The sequence below is a fragment of the Passer domesticus genome, chromosome 5 (genome assembly GCF_036417665.1).
Source record: "Passer domesticus isolate bPasDom1 chromosome 5, bPasDom1.hap1, whole genome shotgun sequence".
NCBI lineage: Eukaryota > Metazoa > Chordata > Aves > Passeriformes > Passeridae > Passer > Passer domesticus.
The window spans coordinates 11,900,841-11,919,531 of NC_087478.1; the positions used below are offsets into that span (position 1 = coordinate 11,900,841).

Here is an 18,691-nt window from a genome sequence, read left to right on the forward strand (position 1 = left end):
TGTCATTCAAATTTTGGCCTTTTCAGGATGGTATTAAATCTTCCTCTGCATCATCCAAGCAACCTGGATTTCTTTCAGAAATCCGTAACAGAGCATTAGCCTACGTGACACCCTGCCCCAAAAGTAATAAGTAGAAATACTAATAATAAAAAATGTCCCCCACCAGTATGAAATAAAAGCCTACACTTGTATACCGAGAACATCCATGGGTCATGTCACCCAAATTTATATTTGACAAGAGCTGTGTGTGAGGGCACTTGTGCCTGCTTTGTCAAGGGAAGTTCTGGGGTTCCCAGGTTCCCGAGTGATGGGTCTGCACTTGGTGTTTCTTGGGGCTTTGGGTGCCCAGGGCCATGATGAGTTCCCTGCCCGGGCTGGGGAGGGCGGGCGGGGCTGGGTGATGCGCTCTGGGTTCTGTGACAGCACCAGGGCCGCGTCACAATGGGGGCAGCTATAAAAGGCCAGAGCGCGTGCTGCTGCCCCAGTAGAGCCTGGGCGAGCGGTGAGTGCACAGCAGCGAGGAGACAGAGCAGGAGGAGGGCTGCGGCTGGAGGAGGGCCGGGGCAGAGGCTCCGCTACCGGGCCGTGCGTTCTGTCCCCGCACCCAGGGCCCAGCGCCCGGCGGGAGCGCCTTGCTGAGGGCGCGGCACTTGCTGGGCAGCAGCGGTGCAGGCCTCACGCCTGCCAACTGCCGGGGGCCCTCTCCTTCCTGCCGCCACATCCCTGCGCCTCCTGACCCCCACTGCCTGTCTCCATTCCGGCCCCACTGAACCCTTTCTGTGTGTCTTCCTGCAGACCATGGCTTTACTATCACTGATCTTCGTGCTTGTGCAAAGCCTGATCCAGTACCCCCAGCCGGCTGGAGATGGGCTGGATGAGGCTACGCACCAGCGAATGCAGGAGCGTCAGGAGCTGCTGGACCAGGAGATGGCTCGGCTGCTGCAGGAGCTGGAGCAGGGGCCCCTGGACGAGGGCTGGGCAGCCGTGCTCTTTGGTGCTCTGCAGCAGTGGCCATTCTGGGCTCTTGCTGGAGTCCTGCTCCTCTTGGGCCTGTGCTTTAGCTGCAGGAGAAGGAGCCGTGAGGCCAGCAGCAGCGGCAAGGACCAGAGCTCCTGCAACAACTTTGGACACGACGAGAGTGGAACACAACAGGAAGAAGACAGTCCTTATTCGGAGGAAGGCAAAGAAAACACTGATGTAACTGTGGAGGCTGACAACAACGGGAGCGGAAGTGACAGAGAAGGCAGTCCCATGGCTGCAGATGAAGGAGACGATGACATCATTGAAGGGAATTGTGACATCAAGGTGGAGGAAGACAGCGATGTTTACAATGACAATGGCCATGAGTTAAAGAAGGATGAAGGATGGAATGATGGGAATGTGCCAGGAGATAACACTGCTGAAGAAACTGAAGAAGAACCTGGCAACGTTGCAGAAAAGGCAGAAGGGGTGGATGAAGGAGAAGAAGGAGAAAACAAGGATGTACAGGTGGAGGAAGACAATGATGTTAACAGTGACAATGGCCACGAGTTAAAGAAAGATCATGGATGGAATGATGGGAATGTGCCAGGAGATAATACTGCTGAAGAAACTGAAGAAGAACCTGGCAACGTTGCAGAAAAGACCGAAGAGGTGGATGAAGCAGATGAGGGAGAAAACAAGGATTTACAGGTGGAGCAAGACAAAAACGCTGGAAAGGAAGAAGAAGATGGGAATGAAGAAAACACCAATGGCCCACATATGAAGGCAGGCAACCATGATGATGTAAATGAAGCTGAGGACAACGTAAATGGACAGGAAGTATACACGGATGTGAAGGTGCAGGAAAGCAGTGATGCCAGTGAACAGAGAAGCAGGGATTGCACTGAGCAGGAAGATAGAGGTGAACGTGGGAATGAAGAAGCCCACAGTTCCTTTGCTGAAACTGAGGAAGAAAAGAAGGAAGTTATAGAAGAAGATGAAAGTGATAGAAACAAGGTTGAAGAGCAAGGTGATCCGAATGTGGAGGAAAACAAGAAGGAGGAGAGAAAAGAAGATGAACAAGGTAACGTGGCTGCCAGTGAAAAAGAAGACAGTGACGGTGACAAGGAAGAAAGCAGCAGTGGTGGAACAGAAGATGGAGAAGACACCCAAGATGCTGGGAATGGTGGAACAGAAAACGAAGAAGACACCCAAGATGCTGGGAATGAGGGAGCCATCCTTTTTGTGGATCACATAGAGTGGCCTGTGGAGGAGCTGGAGCAAGGTTGCTCAGTGACAGCTGAGCTGATGGAGAGTTTCACGCGTGTCTTTGTGGACAGCGTGAGCAATAGCTTCTACCCAGTGCCTCAAGAAGCCATTGGAGTGGGCAGTGCCTTTGAGGGTTGGAGTCCCCGCGAGTGGGATGGCGTGTACCGTGTGCTGGTCCCGCTGAATCCCCCGCCAGGCCATGCCTTCCACCTAGAACTGAACAGTGCGGGGCAGATGGCAGCAAGGACCTTCAGCGTCCGTGTGGAGCTGGTGTGCACATGCGAGAGGGAGCAGCTGGGCGAGAAGCTGTTGTGCTTCCTGCACCACTCGCAGGAGGAGCTGTGGCGGAAGCAGAAGCGCAGCCTCCTAGAGACACTCTGCACCGGCTCCTACCTGGACGTGGAGAAGACCTCCCACTGGTTCCACCAGCTGGTGAGATGCTCCTGGCTGCACGTGCCTCAGTCCTACTCATGGCACTTGGTGTTTCAGCCCTGCAGCCGGTCCTGCCAATTCCAGCTTACCAAAGGCAAGAAGAGCCTGATGGTGGAGATTCTCTTTGGAGTGCGCCAAGGGGACTCCGACATCTTTGTCATCAGCCAGCCCACAGAGCCCCAGAAAGGTGGCTCCATCAACTTTATGAGCAGTCAGCCTGCCGAGGCCAAGCTCATCACAAGCACAGCGTGGCCTGAGACGTACGCTGTGGCAGAGGCGAAATTCTTCCAGCACATCGCCAGGCAGCTGCCCTGTCACAGCTTGCACCTGAAATGCCTGCAGGTCTTCACCTGCATCCTGAGGGGCACAGGGTTTTCCAGCTACACCTGGAAGACGGTGGTCATGCATGTGCTGACCACAGTACCGCTGTCCCAGTGGCGCAGGAGGGAATTTGAACGGCGGCTGTGGGACATCATGGCCTACCTGCACCGCTGCCTGCAGTTGAAACGCCTGGAGCACTTTGTGCAAGGCAGTGAGAAGCTTCCTGCAGAGATCAGCGTGTCGCCAGCAACACAAAGGGTTGAGCCGCTCAACCTCTTCGAGCACCTGGCCCGAGATCCAGCCACCCATAGGGAGCTGATGCAAACATATGGCCAGCTGCGATTTCGCCTCTGGACGATGCTCTCCAGCCACTGAGAGGCGTTCCCTGCACAGAGCTGTGCTGGGGATCACATCCGATGGCAGCCACGTGAACTCTGCACAATTGTTTCCCTTGTCACTGGCAGTCCTGAAGCTGCTTTCCTGCTCCTGCGGAAGGAAGATGCTGCAGCACATGACTTCATTGTGCAGACACATCTTGCTGTGGCCTTGTCCTGCACCTTCTAGTTACAACGGTGACCAAGTCTTTGAGGCAAAAACCTGACTCCACCTGCACATCCTTCCTCGGGGAAGACTCAGAAGCCGATAGAGGTTGCTCGGAACACCTTGAAGACAGCAACCTCTTATCATCTTAATGTAGTTGTTTAGTTGTAGCTGTAGTTTTAGCTGTAGTTGTAGATGTTGTTGTAGCTGTAGCTTTTGTTATAGTTGTAACTGTAATTGTAGCTTTATTTGTAGTTGTAAACTGTAGCTTTAATTAGACTTATTTATTAGCGTTCCTTCCAGAGCCCCTTTAGTGTAGTCAGTTTGGTAAAATTACCCTTAGTTTTGTAAAAATTACCCTTTTGTAGTGACCTGTCTCTTTTCAAACGTATCCATGTTTGAAAAATTAATAAAAAGAGATGTTTCTCAAATTGCTTGAAATGTGTCATTCTTCGTATTTAACCCTCGTATCTTAGAGGACGTCCTTCCTCTACCCCTATCTGAAATAAAGACTTTTTCCAGTCAGAGATGTTGGATATATTAAGTATGCGGTCTCTCAAGAATTCCCATAGAAATGCTTGAAGCTTGAATTAAAAATGCCTTGAAGTGCCTGAAATTTTGCAGCAGAGTACTCCTGAATTTTTTTAGGAATCTTTGGAAAAGTTTTCTTTACAGAGTCATTTTTATACACTCCTGGGGAACAATTCAGTCCAAAGAGAGAAAGACAGAGGAGTCCCCAACTGCAAAACAGGTCATTTAATACATCTTTTTTTTCTCTTTTCATAACCAAGGTTTTGACACAAAATTGTGACAGCAGATAGTTATGTTTTCTCTATTCCTGGTTATCTGTGTCCTTTTGGAGGGGCCCTGATTATCTACAGCTCAAACCTTTTCCACCAGGCCTGTGTAATATTGTATAGCAACGAGGGCCACTTTGCATGCACAGCTTTGTCCATGCTGAGATGCAGCTAAATAAAATATCATTTACTTCTTGCAGTACATAGTAAGATTCATAGGAGTTTGGAAGTATTTATTCTCTTTGCCTTTGTACCAATACATCTTGGGTCAACTGGTCAATTTTAGAATACCTTAGCAATTGGATAAATTGCTGCAGCTATGCTAGAAATACTTTATCTCAAAAGTTTGGTTGAGAATTTCTACAATGCCCATGTAAATCTTCATGTGTACTCTCCAACATGAGAAAGGGCTTGTTCCTGCCTAATGGAAAGTGAGGCAACCTCTGTTTTGTGTATAAAAAATTAAAATGAAAATATTTAAAGTTATATGAAAATTATACGACCTTAAATTTCAGAGGCTTTCAAAGGTGTCATTAGGTGTAACTGTTTTGAAGGATGTTGAGATGTTCCCATCCGGCTAATTTTGGTGTGGCTTGCCATTAAAAAAGTCTGTAACTGGTCACAAAGGGAATTCTGAGTCTCAGTCAAGTTGGTTCCTCATTGCTACATTCTTTCATTGTCCTGGAGTTGAGGAATGGTAGCATGGTCACCACACATGTGACTTGATGCTAAGTGTTATGAGTTTTGTTGGGGAATAATAACGTTGGGGAAGAATGGGGTGTTTGTTCGCTGTGGGTGCTCTCCGATACATGCATAGGTCCTCATGAAATGGTCATGTAACGCTTGGGTCCCCCAATGAGTTGATGCATGCAGGTCTTCTAATATCTTTCTGGAGAGTGCTTTGTTTAGTATTTGCCTCCCATCTGGCATTTCCCATTTTCCTGTTTCCTTTAATACTGCACCATGTTTTTGTAACTCCTGTTCTTTTTCATCAAAGATTGGAACTTCCTCTACTCTTTTATTCTCTTCCTTCCCATCTCCAATTTCATTCAACTTAAAGATCTTTCCTGAGTCCTCTAGAGCAGCTCGTTTTGCTGCTATATCAGCCAAATTATTTCCTTTTATTTCTTTAGTATCCCTTCTTTGGTGTCCTTTTACATGGACAATGGCAATCTCTTTAGGTCCTTTTAAGGCTTCTAAAACTGCTTTTATAAGGCCTTCGTGAATTAGATTTTTTCTTTTGTATTAATAAATCCCCTTTCTGCCCAAATCTTGCCAATGGTGTGGACTACTCCATAAGCATATTTGGAGTCAGTATAAATCGTTCCACTTTTCCCTTTGAGCCATTTCAGTCCTTTCAATAGTGCATAGATTTCGCAGCACTGAGCCGACCAGTTCACAGGTAATTTTCCTTGTTCTACTATCGTCATGGTATGGCCATCCACCGCTGCATACCTCGATGCTCGCTTTCCGTCTACTACTCGAGATGATCCATCTACAAAAAGCATTTCTCCTTCTAGTAACAGCTGTTCCAGTAAGTCCTCTCTTGCTTTTATTTGCAAATCTATAGTCTCGAGGCAGTGGTGTTCTAGTTCTTCCTTTGGATTCCCATATAAAAATTGGGCAGGGTTTTGTATTCTGGTGGTGGATTGTTCTATGTTCTCACTGTTATTTAAAATCAATTCATATTTTAACAATCAGCTGTCGGAAATCCATTGACATTCTCGTTTGCTCAATATGCTTTTTAAGTCATGGGGTGTATACACTTTGATTTTATTGCCTGAGGTTAGCTTGTAGCCTTCCTCTACAAGGGTTACTGTTGCAGCTACAGCTTGAAGGCATGTAGGCCAGCCTCTAACAACTGGGTCCAGTAATTTTGAAATATAGGCTATAGGTTTCCGCACTCCACACCAGTCCTGTGTTACAACACCATAGGCTATTCCATCCTCAACATTAACAAATAACTCAAATAGTCTATTTAAATCTGGTAGACTTAAAACTGGAGCATTCGCTAATTTCTCTTTGAGTTCTTCTAATTTCTCATCATCTTCTTTGTTCCAATTGATAGGTTCATCTTCGACCAATTTATTGTATAGAAATTTGACCAATTTTGTATGACCATCAATCCACAACTTACAATATCCAATCAGTCCCAATAATTTCCTTACATCTGTTTTTGTTTTTGGTGCTGGTAACAAAAGTATCCCTTGAATCCGATCTGCATCTAATTTCTTGTAAGCTATTCCAATTAAATGTCCTAAATACTTTACTTCAGGTTCCACAAATTGCTATTTTCTTTTTGATACTTTTAACCCTTTTTCACCTAGGAAGTTCAGCAAATTAACTCTTGTTTTCTGTACCTCTTTTTTTTGTTGTCCAGAAATTAATAAATCATCTACATATTACAGAACTTGAGAATTGCTTTCAGGTGTAAAGTGCTTCATTATTTCCTCTAAAGTCTGTCCAAACAAATTAGGGGACTCTGTGAATCCCTGTGGCAACCTTGTCCATTGTAATTGTTGTTTCCTTCTGGTCTCCTCATCTTCCCACTCAAACGCAAACCATTTCCTGCTTTCTTTTTCTAGTGGGCACGACCAAAATGCATCTTTTAAATCTATAATGCTGAACCATGCATGGCTTGCTGGTACTTTGCTTAATAAATTATATGGATTGGCAACAACTGAATACCTTGTAATTGTCTGTTTATTTACTTCTCCTATTTACTTAAGTCCTGAACTAGATGGTACGTGCCATCCTGTTTCCTGATTGGTAATATAGGTGTGCTGTGTGGTGACATGCATGGTTCCAATATACCTTCCTTTATCGTATCTTTGATAACTGGTTTCAGTCCTTGCTTTCCCTCTACAAAAATCGGATACTGTTTAACTCTAATTGGAGGAAGGTTTGGTTTAATTTTAATTTCAATAGGTGGAATGTCCAGCAACCCATGCCCTCCTTCCTCTGTCCACACATTTGAGTTAATTCCTTTCTCATCCTCTTCTTTCAATAACATCATCTTTGCCACCATACACTTTCCTTTGGGCACCACTCCTATCTTTAGTTGCACCTGTAAGTCCCGGCCTAGGAGATTTGAATCAAGTTCTGGCAAATATAGGAGGTCAGTACAGCCTTCTCTGAAACTTCCCTTTATGGTCACATCCTCTATGACGGGTACTTCAAAAGGGTTATTTTCAGCACCCCTAACATTACAAGTCTTATTACTTAGTTTGCAACCTTTTGGAATTCTTGACACACTTGATCTATCAGCTCCAGTGTCTACCAGAAATTCAATTTCTTCGCTCTGAGGGCCAATTTCCAAGTTTACCAGGGGCTCTTTTTGATGACACAGTCCGTCCCTCAGAGCATAGAGCCTCTGACACCCCTCATTGTCCCCTCTCAATTTTCTTTCTAATGCATCTTGTTCTCAGGACATAGCATCATCTATTTTTCTTTTCTTACAAAAATTTCTGGTGTGTCCTTTTTCTCCACAACAAAAGCATATAACCTCTGCCCATGGTGGTCTCCCTTCTATCCACTGCGTTTTGTTGATAATTGGTCTCCTGTATTCATTTCCCTTAAATCCAACATATTTATCCTTTCCCTCTCTAGATGACTCAATGTTTCCAAATCTTACACTTTCTCTTGGTCTAGCTCTTCTAAACTCACTTCCTCTAGGCCCATTATACCTGTCGCCTTCTCCTCCCGCTGATCCATCGTTTCTAAATCCTACACTCTCCCTTGCTACTGCCACCATGATTTTTGCCTTGGTCCTTGTCTTTTCTTCATCTCTCCTTAAATATACTTTCTGTGCTTCTCTTACTAATTCATTCATTCATTCCTTTTTCTTGCCAATCATCTAGCTTTTCTAACTTCCTTCTGATGTCAACCCACGCTTCCGTTACAAATTGTATTTTAACTAACACTTGCCCCTCTGGGCTGTCTGGGTCCACACTCGAATATAATTGGACATTCCTTTTTAATCTCTCTAACCAGGCACTCGGTGACTCGTCCTTTTCCTGCTGACTGTCGAAAGCTAACCTTGCATTATTGGTTCTCGGTACTGTCTCCCGTATCCCCCTTATGATTAAGGTCCGGCATTGTCCCATATTTGTTCTTCCTTCCTCCTCATTTGGGTCCCAGTTGGGTACGTTAAGAGGCATTTTAGCTTCTCCCCTAGGACCACCTCGATTTTCTCTTTCCCAGATTCTCATACTTCCTGCCCTGATCATTTGTATTTCCTCGGAAGAAAATAATATATCCAGGATTGAGTTTAGCTCCTCCCACATGTAAATGTTAGGTCCCAAAAACTGATCTAATTGCTGGGAAATACCTATGGGGTCTTCTAAAAGGGGTTTAATCTCTTTCTTAAAATTTCTAACCTCGGAGGCGGTTAAGGGTGCATTCACAAAGCCTATACCTCTTCTGGCTCCACCCATAGGTGCTTCCCTTAAAGGAAATAATTTTTCAGCTTTTTCAAGATTTTCTTTTATTTTCTTGGTTTGGAACCTAGTATTGTATGGGTGACTCTCATCAAGTTTGTCTTGCTCAGTTATTTTATTTTCTTCCTTATTTTTACAGCAGCAGGCTGTTTCGGTTGTTGGATGTTCCTCCTCTGTTTGACTTTTGGGGTTTTGGGGTACATGGGGCATATAAAAAGGAGTACTAAAAATGGGAGAAGAAACGTTTTGAGGGATTGGCTGGAATATAGGAGAAAAATAAAATGGAGGATTTTGGAAGGTTTTAGGAACTACAATTGGGGTAAGGGTACTTTGAGTAGAATTTGATGCACTCGGCGAAGTTGGAATCAAATTTGAGTGCTCAGGTTCAGCTGCCACTGGGAGGGGAGATGGCACAGAGGAAGATATATCTACAATATGTTGTTCTTTATGTGAGGAGAAAGGTGATTTTGGTGTTTCTACATTTAGGTCTTGTCTTAATTTTTCCCTTGAGGTTGTTATTGTGGGGTATAATTCCGGAGGAGGTGGTGGCAAATCATTTACTGGTGCTGTTGAGGGAGGAGGAGATAATGGGAGGTATTCTGTTGGATCTGGAGGGGGAGGAAGATGGTCTAAGGGGTCCCACCTCCTTTCTGGCAACTTATTAACTTCTTTCTCTTTTTCTTTCGAGACTTTATACACTTTTACTTCTCTCGTTTCTCCCATTACATCCAACATCTTGCGTATTTAATTTCTTGTTGGCATGGATCTATTCGGGTGTTAACGTATCTATTTAGGGCCACACATAACCATTTTTCCTCTGTGCCATACCATGGCCAATACACTGGACCCTCTGCAATACTCTCCTTAGGCCATACCTCTGTACAGTATTTTATCATTTGGATTCTATTTAAACTCTTCAATCCTTCATTATCGTCCCAACTATCCAGCATCCTCCCCAATGGACTATTAGGTGGTATATTCTTAAGGGCCTGTTTCACTTTTCCTTTCTTAACTACACTCTTTCCTGCACACTGCCCTATGCTTAGAACTTAAACTGTACCTCTTACTCTATAACACACAACAACAACACTGTTTAAAAAGATCAAATATAACTAAATATAGGAGACACCAAGGGGGGGAAGTAAGATAAAATAAATATAGCGACTTAAGGTGGGAATTGAAATAAAGATGGCAGGTTTTTTAGAAATGAAATAAATTATGACGATTAAATAAAATAAATTGGATAGTGGGGCATGGGAGTTAAAATAAAGATAGCGGGAATTGAAATAAAAATGGCAGGTTTTATAGAAATGAAATAAAATATGATGATTTAAATAAAATAAATCAGATAGTGGGGCATGGGAATTAAAATAAAGATGGCGGATAAAGATAATTGTGGGAACCACCAACGGTGAGAATTGAAATAAAGATGGCGGATTTATAGAAATGAAATGAAATAAAATAAATATGGCGACTCAAGGTAAATTAAATTGGCAGAACGTAAAAAGATTTAAATATAACTGAATGTGGAAAATGCTAAGCGTGGGAATTGAAATAAAGATTATAAATCTAAATTTATACCTTAAAATGTTAAAATAATTGAAGTAAATATAACAAATCTTAAGGAAATTAATTTCTATTTAGACTTATAAGAAATTAAAATCAATATCAGCTCTAAGATAATAAAATAGAAATAATTTAAAAAATCAATCCGTTTTTAAAAGAATCAAAAAATATTTAGAAAATAAATTAACTTACAATTTAATTAGACTTATAATAGAAAATAATCACTAAATACACTAAATATTCTGTGCTTATTCAAAATGGCCGCCACTCGGCCCACAACCACTACACAGTAAAAGTAAACTTAAAATGGTGAACTCACAGCCTCTACACACAACGCCTCACGCACTCAAAATGGCCGCCACTCGGCCCACACTCACACCAAAATGAGAACTTAAAACGGCTGCCACACAGCCTTTACACACAGTACCGCACACTCAAAATGGCCGCCACTCTGCCCTCGACCACACAACACAATAAAAGAGAACCTAAAATGGCTGCCTCGCAGCTCTCACACAGCACTACTTTACCAACTTAAAATGGCCACCACTTTGCCAATCACTTAAAACAAAACCCAGTACAAACTTAAAATGGCTACCTGGCCAACCACTTAAAAACACAGTTTGGGAGTTGTCTGGGGACTTTTGTGCTAGCCCTCACCCCAGAATCTCACTCCTTATTTTCCAAAAACAATTTAAACACAGACAAAAATTAATTTTCACACAACCCAAAAATTTCCCTAACCTCAGACCAGTTCTAACCTCCTTTCCAGCCCTAGCGACTGGAAAGGCCCTTCCACAGCCGGCAGCCCACCTCCCTCCTGTGGGTCACCGCTCCTGTGAAGATATTTTCGGCTACCCCTACGACCCTCTTTAGCTAGGATCCTAGCTCAGGATAGCTTACTTCCTCCTATGACCCCCTTCGACTGGGGTTCTCGTTCGGAGGACCCTACTTCCCTCAGGTGGGGCACCCTCCCCTTCCCTGGCCTGGAAAAAGGGGCACTCCCCCACACGGTGGCTGCTTTAAACTGCAGTCTCTGTGTGGGAGTATTTTCTCCCACATCTGAGGTCCTAGTTCCTCAGAAGTCAGACTTCTCTCAGTCTGCCTCTGAGGAACAGCCCTCCAGGTGGTTTTAGTTAGTGGGCAGAGACCCCCCCCCCCCACTGGGCAAATCTGCCTCACTAACCCCCACCGGACACTTGTATGGCCCCCTTCAACTGGGGTCCTAGTTCAGAGTGCCGGCTGTGCCTCCTTCTATGACCCCCTTCAACTGGGGTCCTATTTCAAGGGGAGCCACTACTAAGACCACCCCTAGGAGCCTCCACTCTCAGGAGGAACGGGAGCCTACGCAGGTAAGGGCGGCGAACGGGTGGGTACTCCCTGTCTCCCCTACTCCCGGGGGTCCCTAGGGGTACACTCACTCCTTCTCAACAGTCGCTTCCCTCCGTTCCCGGCCGGCCCCCTCGCAGGAGTCCGGAAACGCGGTACTAGGAGGTCCACACTCGCTTCGGGAGTCTGTACTTACAGCCCCCGTCTCACTCACACACACGCACTTCGCACCCCCGATGCCTGCAAACCCCACTCGTGTGGCTCATGGACCACACAAGCCCCGCTCCCTCTCGGAGGGCTTACCCTTTGAGCTGTTGCTGTTCTCTTTGACCTCGGGAGTAGGCGCGTTCCCCTCCTCGGTCCGACGTAGTCCCAAAATATGACAGTCAAAAAAAAATGTGACTGGACGCGTCTTCGGCTCTGGGCTACCCCGGACCATCTCGGGGTCGTGGCCTATCCCGGACGAGTCCCCAAAGTTGTTATAAATTGAACGAGGCCAAATTTCAGAAGAGAGGTTGAAACAGGCTCTCGTTTATTAAAAATAAGTCAACAAGAACAGAAGACCCACGATAAGCCCAGGTCTTCCACAACAGCTCAAAATTCCAAAAGCAACGTGCTTCTCACACGCTGGGTTCTTTCAAAAATACCAATACGAACAAACGCGAAAGAACTCAATTAACAGAAAACCCCCCTTTTTATAACGGTCCCTGGTCCAGGATTGGTGGGTTCTGGATCCGCGCACCGATTGGTGGAATTTGGGCGCTTTGATTGGTCCTTACCGATGTTCATTCTGGACCAATCATTTCCCCAGGGCGTCGAGTGATTGGTCAGTGCCCTGGTCCAATCACTCTCCACCTCCAGCCCCCACCAAGTCCTGGACGCTTCCCTTCCCCCACAAAAAGCAACCCCCATTCTTCCCCAACTTTATTAAAACAAAACTCATAACACTAAGCAGTCAAAATATGTTTTATAAATGCAAATACGTATTATCAGAACAGAATGGCGTTTTTAGTTTGGAAGCCTTTTTGCTGTGGCTCTGCTGCTGGAGATTTTTTGAGTAAGCAATGATCATGCTGTTGTAAGCCAAGTCCACTGTGCTAATTGAATAAAATCCAGTCACTATTCCAGCTTCTACCACTCAGCAGTGAAATATTAACCCAGAAGGGGAGTTAGCTGGATGCTTATTTCATCACCAAGCTGGAAAAAAAACTATTTAATTTTGAGGAAAACAGCAAATAGCGACTATAAAACGGAGTCCTGAACATGTACTCATGAGAGACCATCCCTGTAACTAACCTTGTTACTGTGTCTTGTGAGAATGCTGTTTCTGTGTTAGCCAGGCTACAGAGATACAGTGATTCAAATAGTCGCCTTGCAGTAAGCTTGAAAATCCTTGGGAAATAAGCTTTTCACAGCAAATTTTTCCAATGTAATGTCCTTGGGGATAGTAAATATGCCTCATTGTGAAGGGAAATTTCAACACATAAGATTGGATTGTGTTGTTTTATGGCTGCAATTTAATCAACCCTCTGTTAATGTTTACTTGTGAAGTTTATTAGGTCATGTTAGAGTTACAATCTTATCAATGGTCATGCTCAGAGTCTTACTTCCAAGCTGTTTTCAATAGTAAATGACTGGCCAAACCTGATTCTTCACTGCTTTGCAGCTTGTGTTGTCATTTGTGTCAGTAAGAAAGGAGTGTGCTGTGTTGTCATTTCAATCTGGAATATTCTACAGATGTGTTCCTTATGATGTAGTGAAATAAATGATTGTACGAGGCATCAGACAGGGCTCACTCCCACTTGGGCATTTCAGTCATGAGGCAGCATTTTCCCTCCCTGTTGTAGCTCTTCTAGGTGGGGTTTTCTTACTGAGAAATTGTGGAACTGTTAAACAACAGATGAGAAATGTCCATTTGGAATGGTTTCTTCAGAGATCATTCCTTTCAAATAAGAAGGAAATGGGAAATAGAGAGGAGTCTCAGCCATAATCCTTCATGTATGTGTATAATCAAATCCACATATTTTTGTAATTGACACTTTTGCAAAGGCCCATGCTTTTATTTGCACAAGCGTATAATTGATCATTCCTTAGATCAAATTCCTGTGGCTGCAGATGGGAAGGAATTTTCCCTCATATTCTGTGTGCTAGTTATTTGTGTCCTGCAGGTAAAGACTGAGCTTTTTATAGTACCATGTTAACCATAAGCTGTTCCTAAATGATCTTGCTGGCAATTAATAAACAGATCTTTTAAAGTGTTACTAGTTTAGAAAACAAACCCTGACATCTTTGTCTTCACAGAAAATATGAGCGAAAGGACAGTGCTGATGTAGAGCAGTGTAGTGCCCAGCACTGGATATAATTTTTCAGTGTGAAGCAGGCTTTTTTTTCTTAAGAACTAGGGGAATAGGAGTGGCAATACACGACAATTTGTTTTCAGATTGTACCTTAACAACACCCTGCCTTTTGTTTTGATGCAAACAAAAATGTAAAAGAGGTCAGTGTGCTTTCCACGGAGTTTACCTCCTAAGTTAAATTTTGTTAAATTCCTTTTTTGTTTGTTTTGTTTTGTCTTTTTATTTATTTATTTATTTATTTGCTGGGTAACTGCATATTCATTGTGCAATTTACCAAGATTTGATAATCTCACAGTTACACATATTATCATTAATCAATTGAATTTCTCATGCTATATGATCTCCTGTGTGACTGATGACCTGCACAAAAGGCATATTTTTTTAGAAGCTGTGATTTATATGATCTTTTAAAAGGAAGGAAAAGATAACCATTGCACATTCAGCTGCCTGAGAAGGTAAAGCACAGATAAGACATCAATGTTGCCTGGAGGCTTTATAAAGAGAGTGCATCCTGGTCCCAGATGAGGCTGACAATGTTTACATTCTCACAGAGAAGAAGAGCTAATCAAAGATGTGACACAGTTAAGTTCCCCTAAATTAGAAGATAAGGAGGAAGGAGAACTGAGGTCCCCAGGAAATTATTTTATACTTCATTGGCGCTCAAGAGGCAATCCAACAAGTGTCACTGTCAGAGGAGGAGAGAAACACAGGAGAGATGCTGATTCCTCAAGATAACACTGAAGGAGCAGGGCACTGCTGATTTGTTTCCTCAGCTTCTGGGCCCCAGAGAAATCTCACTGCAAGTTGCTTTTGTTGTTTATTGTTTCCCTTTCAGAACTTGATTTGTAATCAGGAATTTAACCTTTCTTTTATACATAGCTTGTTTCATGAATAAACTTGCCAAGCTTTGAAGTTGAGGTGAATCTTGTAAAGCTGTGCATGTGTGTGGCTTCAGAGGCAATGAATTCAGGGAGAGTGTAGCTTGCAGGCATTCTCTGAAGGGGAGCAGGTCTTGAAATTCAAAAAGTTGGATATTTTTGTGCACCATCTGGAAAATTCGGGTTTGGGGTTTGCAGCAGCATGTGCCACAAAGAGAGAATTGGCACTGGCAGAGTGTTACCAGAGAGAAATATGGAGGGCAACCACAACAACACGAGCCCTGAAGATTATTTAATACAAAGAAATGTAACAATATTGTTCCAAATGTCTGATCTCATTTAAAGTGGGCATTGAAAATTAAACTAGCTTTGAAGGAGACTGCATTCTTTGGGCAAGAATATGTGAACCCCAATCCACTATAAAACAGGGTGAGGGTTACCTGACCTGTGTAGTTCAGGCTAAAAAATCTCCTTAAATGAACTGCATTTGAAAAAACATTTGTCTAGAAAGATCTCTGTTTATTACCAGCAGGGTTCCTGCATGCAGGAATGACAGCAGCAACTCTCAAATGCTACCACTGCTTTTAGAGCCTAAATGTAGCTGGAATTCATCTGAGTTCAATTTTGAGCCAGTGACTCATCATCTCCATCTATTACCAAGTTTCTTTTGGAATATAAGAATGGAATGATTGAGTCCTCTTGCAGCTTCATATGTGCTAGTCACACAGATTTGGGGTGTGGGGTCTTCCAAGTTAAAGCATGACTTCTTTCATTGCTGCTCTGATCTTTATTAATTAATTAATTAATATCCTCCATTAGCTGAGGAACCTGCATTACACAGGACAGTGTGAAATGACTGCCAAATGCTTATTTGTTTTAATTCTGCATGTGCATCCCAAGATCCCATCTGTACAGATGTTTCCCATCATTCATATGTGATGTTGATTATTTTTAACTTCAATTTGTAAAATTAAATGTACTACTAAATTAATGTATAGAGATTAAGTAATGCTGTGTAAATATTCCTTTAAAAGCAATGGTGCAGCTATTAAGTTCTCTTTTTTATTTTCTATTTTTCAGATATGTGTAGAAGGTTGTTCCAGCTTCCATTACAAATTCTAATCTGGACTCAATGCTTTTTTTTGTCTCAAGATCATCTAACTACTACATTTTTATACTGTATAATTCTCTGGGTGGGACTTCCAAGGACCACAGTCTCTGTAAAACTGATCTCTGATATGGAAGACTCCTGTTTCTTTTGTTGGCAGAATGCAGCTAACGTTGGTAATCCTGCAAATCAGATGTAGTGACGTTACCCTTCATCTTTCTTATTTTAGTGTCCTTGAGGTTTTTGTTCAGTTTTATCTTGATGTGCTGGTTTTGCATTAATTGATTTGTGGTGAAGAGGGAAAAAAGGACTCAATAGTGAGTGCATGAGTATTTAGTCAACATTAGACCCACTGCATAGGATATTATTTCTTACTTGTCAAAACAGATAAGAAATTTTTTGGCCTACATGGAGGGGAGATACCACACATTTAATATTTTGTCTCTAGTGTCAAGGCAGGTGACAAGAATAGATAAGGAATCAAATGCTCAGTTAGTTTAGAGCATTTGATTGGAACTACTCAGAAAATTGTTCCTATTCAAAATCTAAAATTAAAATATTAACACTTATGTGTAGATTGGCCATGCAAAAAGGTGAAATTTTTAGAGCTTGATCCCAGATGTAAAAAAGTATCTGTTGGACACTTTCAGTAGTATTTAAGAGACTTATAATTATTAAGCTAAACCACTATTAGCCTTTTCAGTGATACAGTATCGTGTTGAGATTATGATAAGCAGGCAAAAAGATTGAATGTGCAAGTCCTTCAGCAAGGAGAGTTCATTCTGCTTGTGGTAGTGAGGGCAGCTCCTATCCCCCTGTCCTGGGGATAACATCTTTTGGTGAGGTTCTAAACATCCCACAATCATCTCATTCTACCTGCAGCCTCAGAGACAAATAATATTTGCTGAGGGTGGAGGGAAGCATCAAGACAATCACTCACTGAAACAAGATCACCAACTTCCCAGGCATGAGGACTCTGGAAATGGAGGGAAAATTCACTCAGGGATGCACATTTAAGAAGGCTGCAGAGAAAGAGCTGATGTCCTGCCTGAGAGCTGCTGCTGCCTGCTTTTGGATCAATGAGTCTTTTAAAACTTCCAGCTGGGTTTCATCAAACACTTCAAGTCCAGGGCAGTTCCTGTGACCATGCTGGAATTGCACCTGAGTGGCATTGAGAACTTGGTCTAATGTCCATCATCATTCTGGCATTGTCTTCTTTCCAACCACAAATAAATTAGTAACTTCTTAGGGAAAAAAAAAAAACCAAAACCAAAAACACCCCAACTTTTTCCATCTAGACTTTTATGCACTTAAATTTCCTTCTGACTAGCAAATATTATTATGTTTTGCTTTCATGTGATATGTAGGAACTTAAGAACAGTCTCAGTTTTTTTGGTGACTTGTCTGTTTTTGAACAGTTGCAGCAGGGATTTTGTCTTCTTTTGGACTCTTACAAAAGATGAATTTTTAGGGTTGTACTTTGCTTTGATATAGTTATGTATTAAAAATAAGATAAAACAATTTTGTTTCAGGAGTCACATTGCAAAAAACAAAGTAAGGAGTAACTAGAGGAATTTCAGTAACCTTCTCATGCAAGATTAAATACTTAAACATCATATCATTCAAGGAACAGGGACATATTTCATACTGAGAAAAGAGGATCTATCCACAGAATTACTGTAGGAAACATTTAAATCTCTGCTTGAGGGGCAAATAATACCATTCACTGTCCATCTAAAAGAGCAAGGCAGAGGCAGCTGATAAAAAGACTTGAAGGCAGGCCCCCTGCAGGCAGATTTCTATGTGATCATTCTTGTTCTACTTCTCTGGACAATGGGGGAAAAAACCCACAGGGGAAATAAAAACAAGAGTGAGGAGAAAAGTTTTTACTCATCTAAATTTGTTTGAATTCATGAAAAAGCTGCCCAAAAGCAGAAAGGCAGCTCAGCTTGCTCCTAAACACAGTTTCTGTGGACAGCATGAAATCAGGTAAACAGCTTCTTTTTCCAGTCCTTTTCCTGTCCTGTGCAGCTGGGTCATGGTCCTGAGGCTGACAGAGTGAGAACTGCTCAGTGCTGCAGCCAGCGCAGCTGTGCAGCCCTGAGCCACCCACACACCACATCTGGATTTTGGGCAAGGCAGTTGTTCCACATTTGCTGTGAACAGCTGCGCCTGAGGAGGAATAAGCAGGGTGTTTATTATGGTGAGGGCTGGTATCCACCAGTTCATGTGGAGGTTCAGGATTTCTGCTTTCTCCTGAAGGGAGCTGCTAGATGAGGATGGACACATCCTGATCTAGTCACAGCCTGACGAGGATGGACAAGGGTCTGCTGATAGCTGCCAGACTGTGGACTGTTTCTGAGGTGTCTGCAAAAAGTGACAGAGAATAGTGAAAACTTGCTACACAAGCTCTGTGCCTTTCCTGAGAAATATTTATGGGTCTGCAAGCAGGAGAAGTCTGTGGCTCAGTGCACAGCTCTGCTGGAACGCGCTGGCTGTTCTGCTCAGCACTACTGAGGAAATCATCTTCATCACCCTGCACAGGAAGCAACAGGTATGGAATCCCCAGCAGGCAGCAATTTGAGAGCCACAGGAGAAATCTGGAGGAGTGAGGAGGGAATCAGCCTGTTCTCCAGGTGGCAAAGAAAACGTGACGTGTAATTATTGAGTGGTGGCAGGTTCTGAGGCACAGCTCACT

General features: G+C 43.2%; 1 protein-coding gene and 1 long non-coding RNA gene across 2 annotated transcripts in view; one reads left to right on the forward strand and one right to left on the reverse strand.

Moving 5' to 3' along the window:
• The window catches only part of LOC135301678 (uncharacterized), a 94,493-nt gene extending 82,070 nt beyond the window's left edge, over nucleotides 1-12,423 (reverse strand). Inside the window, exon 1 of the long non-coding RNA XR_010363429.1 lies at nucleotides 11,954-12,423. This is a non-coding gene — a long non-coding RNA (uncharacterized LOC135301678). The remainder of the gene's footprint in view (nucleotides 1-11,953) is intronic.
• Nucleotides 801-3,937, forward strand: LOC135301675 (inositol 1,4,5-trisphosphate receptor-interacting protein-like). The gene has a single exon (XM_064421978.1). It carries the CDS (start codon nucleotides 895-897, stop codon nucleotides 3,355-3,357), a length of 2,463 nt encoding a protein of 820 aa, XP_064278048.1. The 5' UTR covers nucleotides 801-894; the 3' UTR covers nucleotides 3,358-3,937.
• Nucleotides 12,424-18,691: the final 6,268 nt, after the last annotated feature.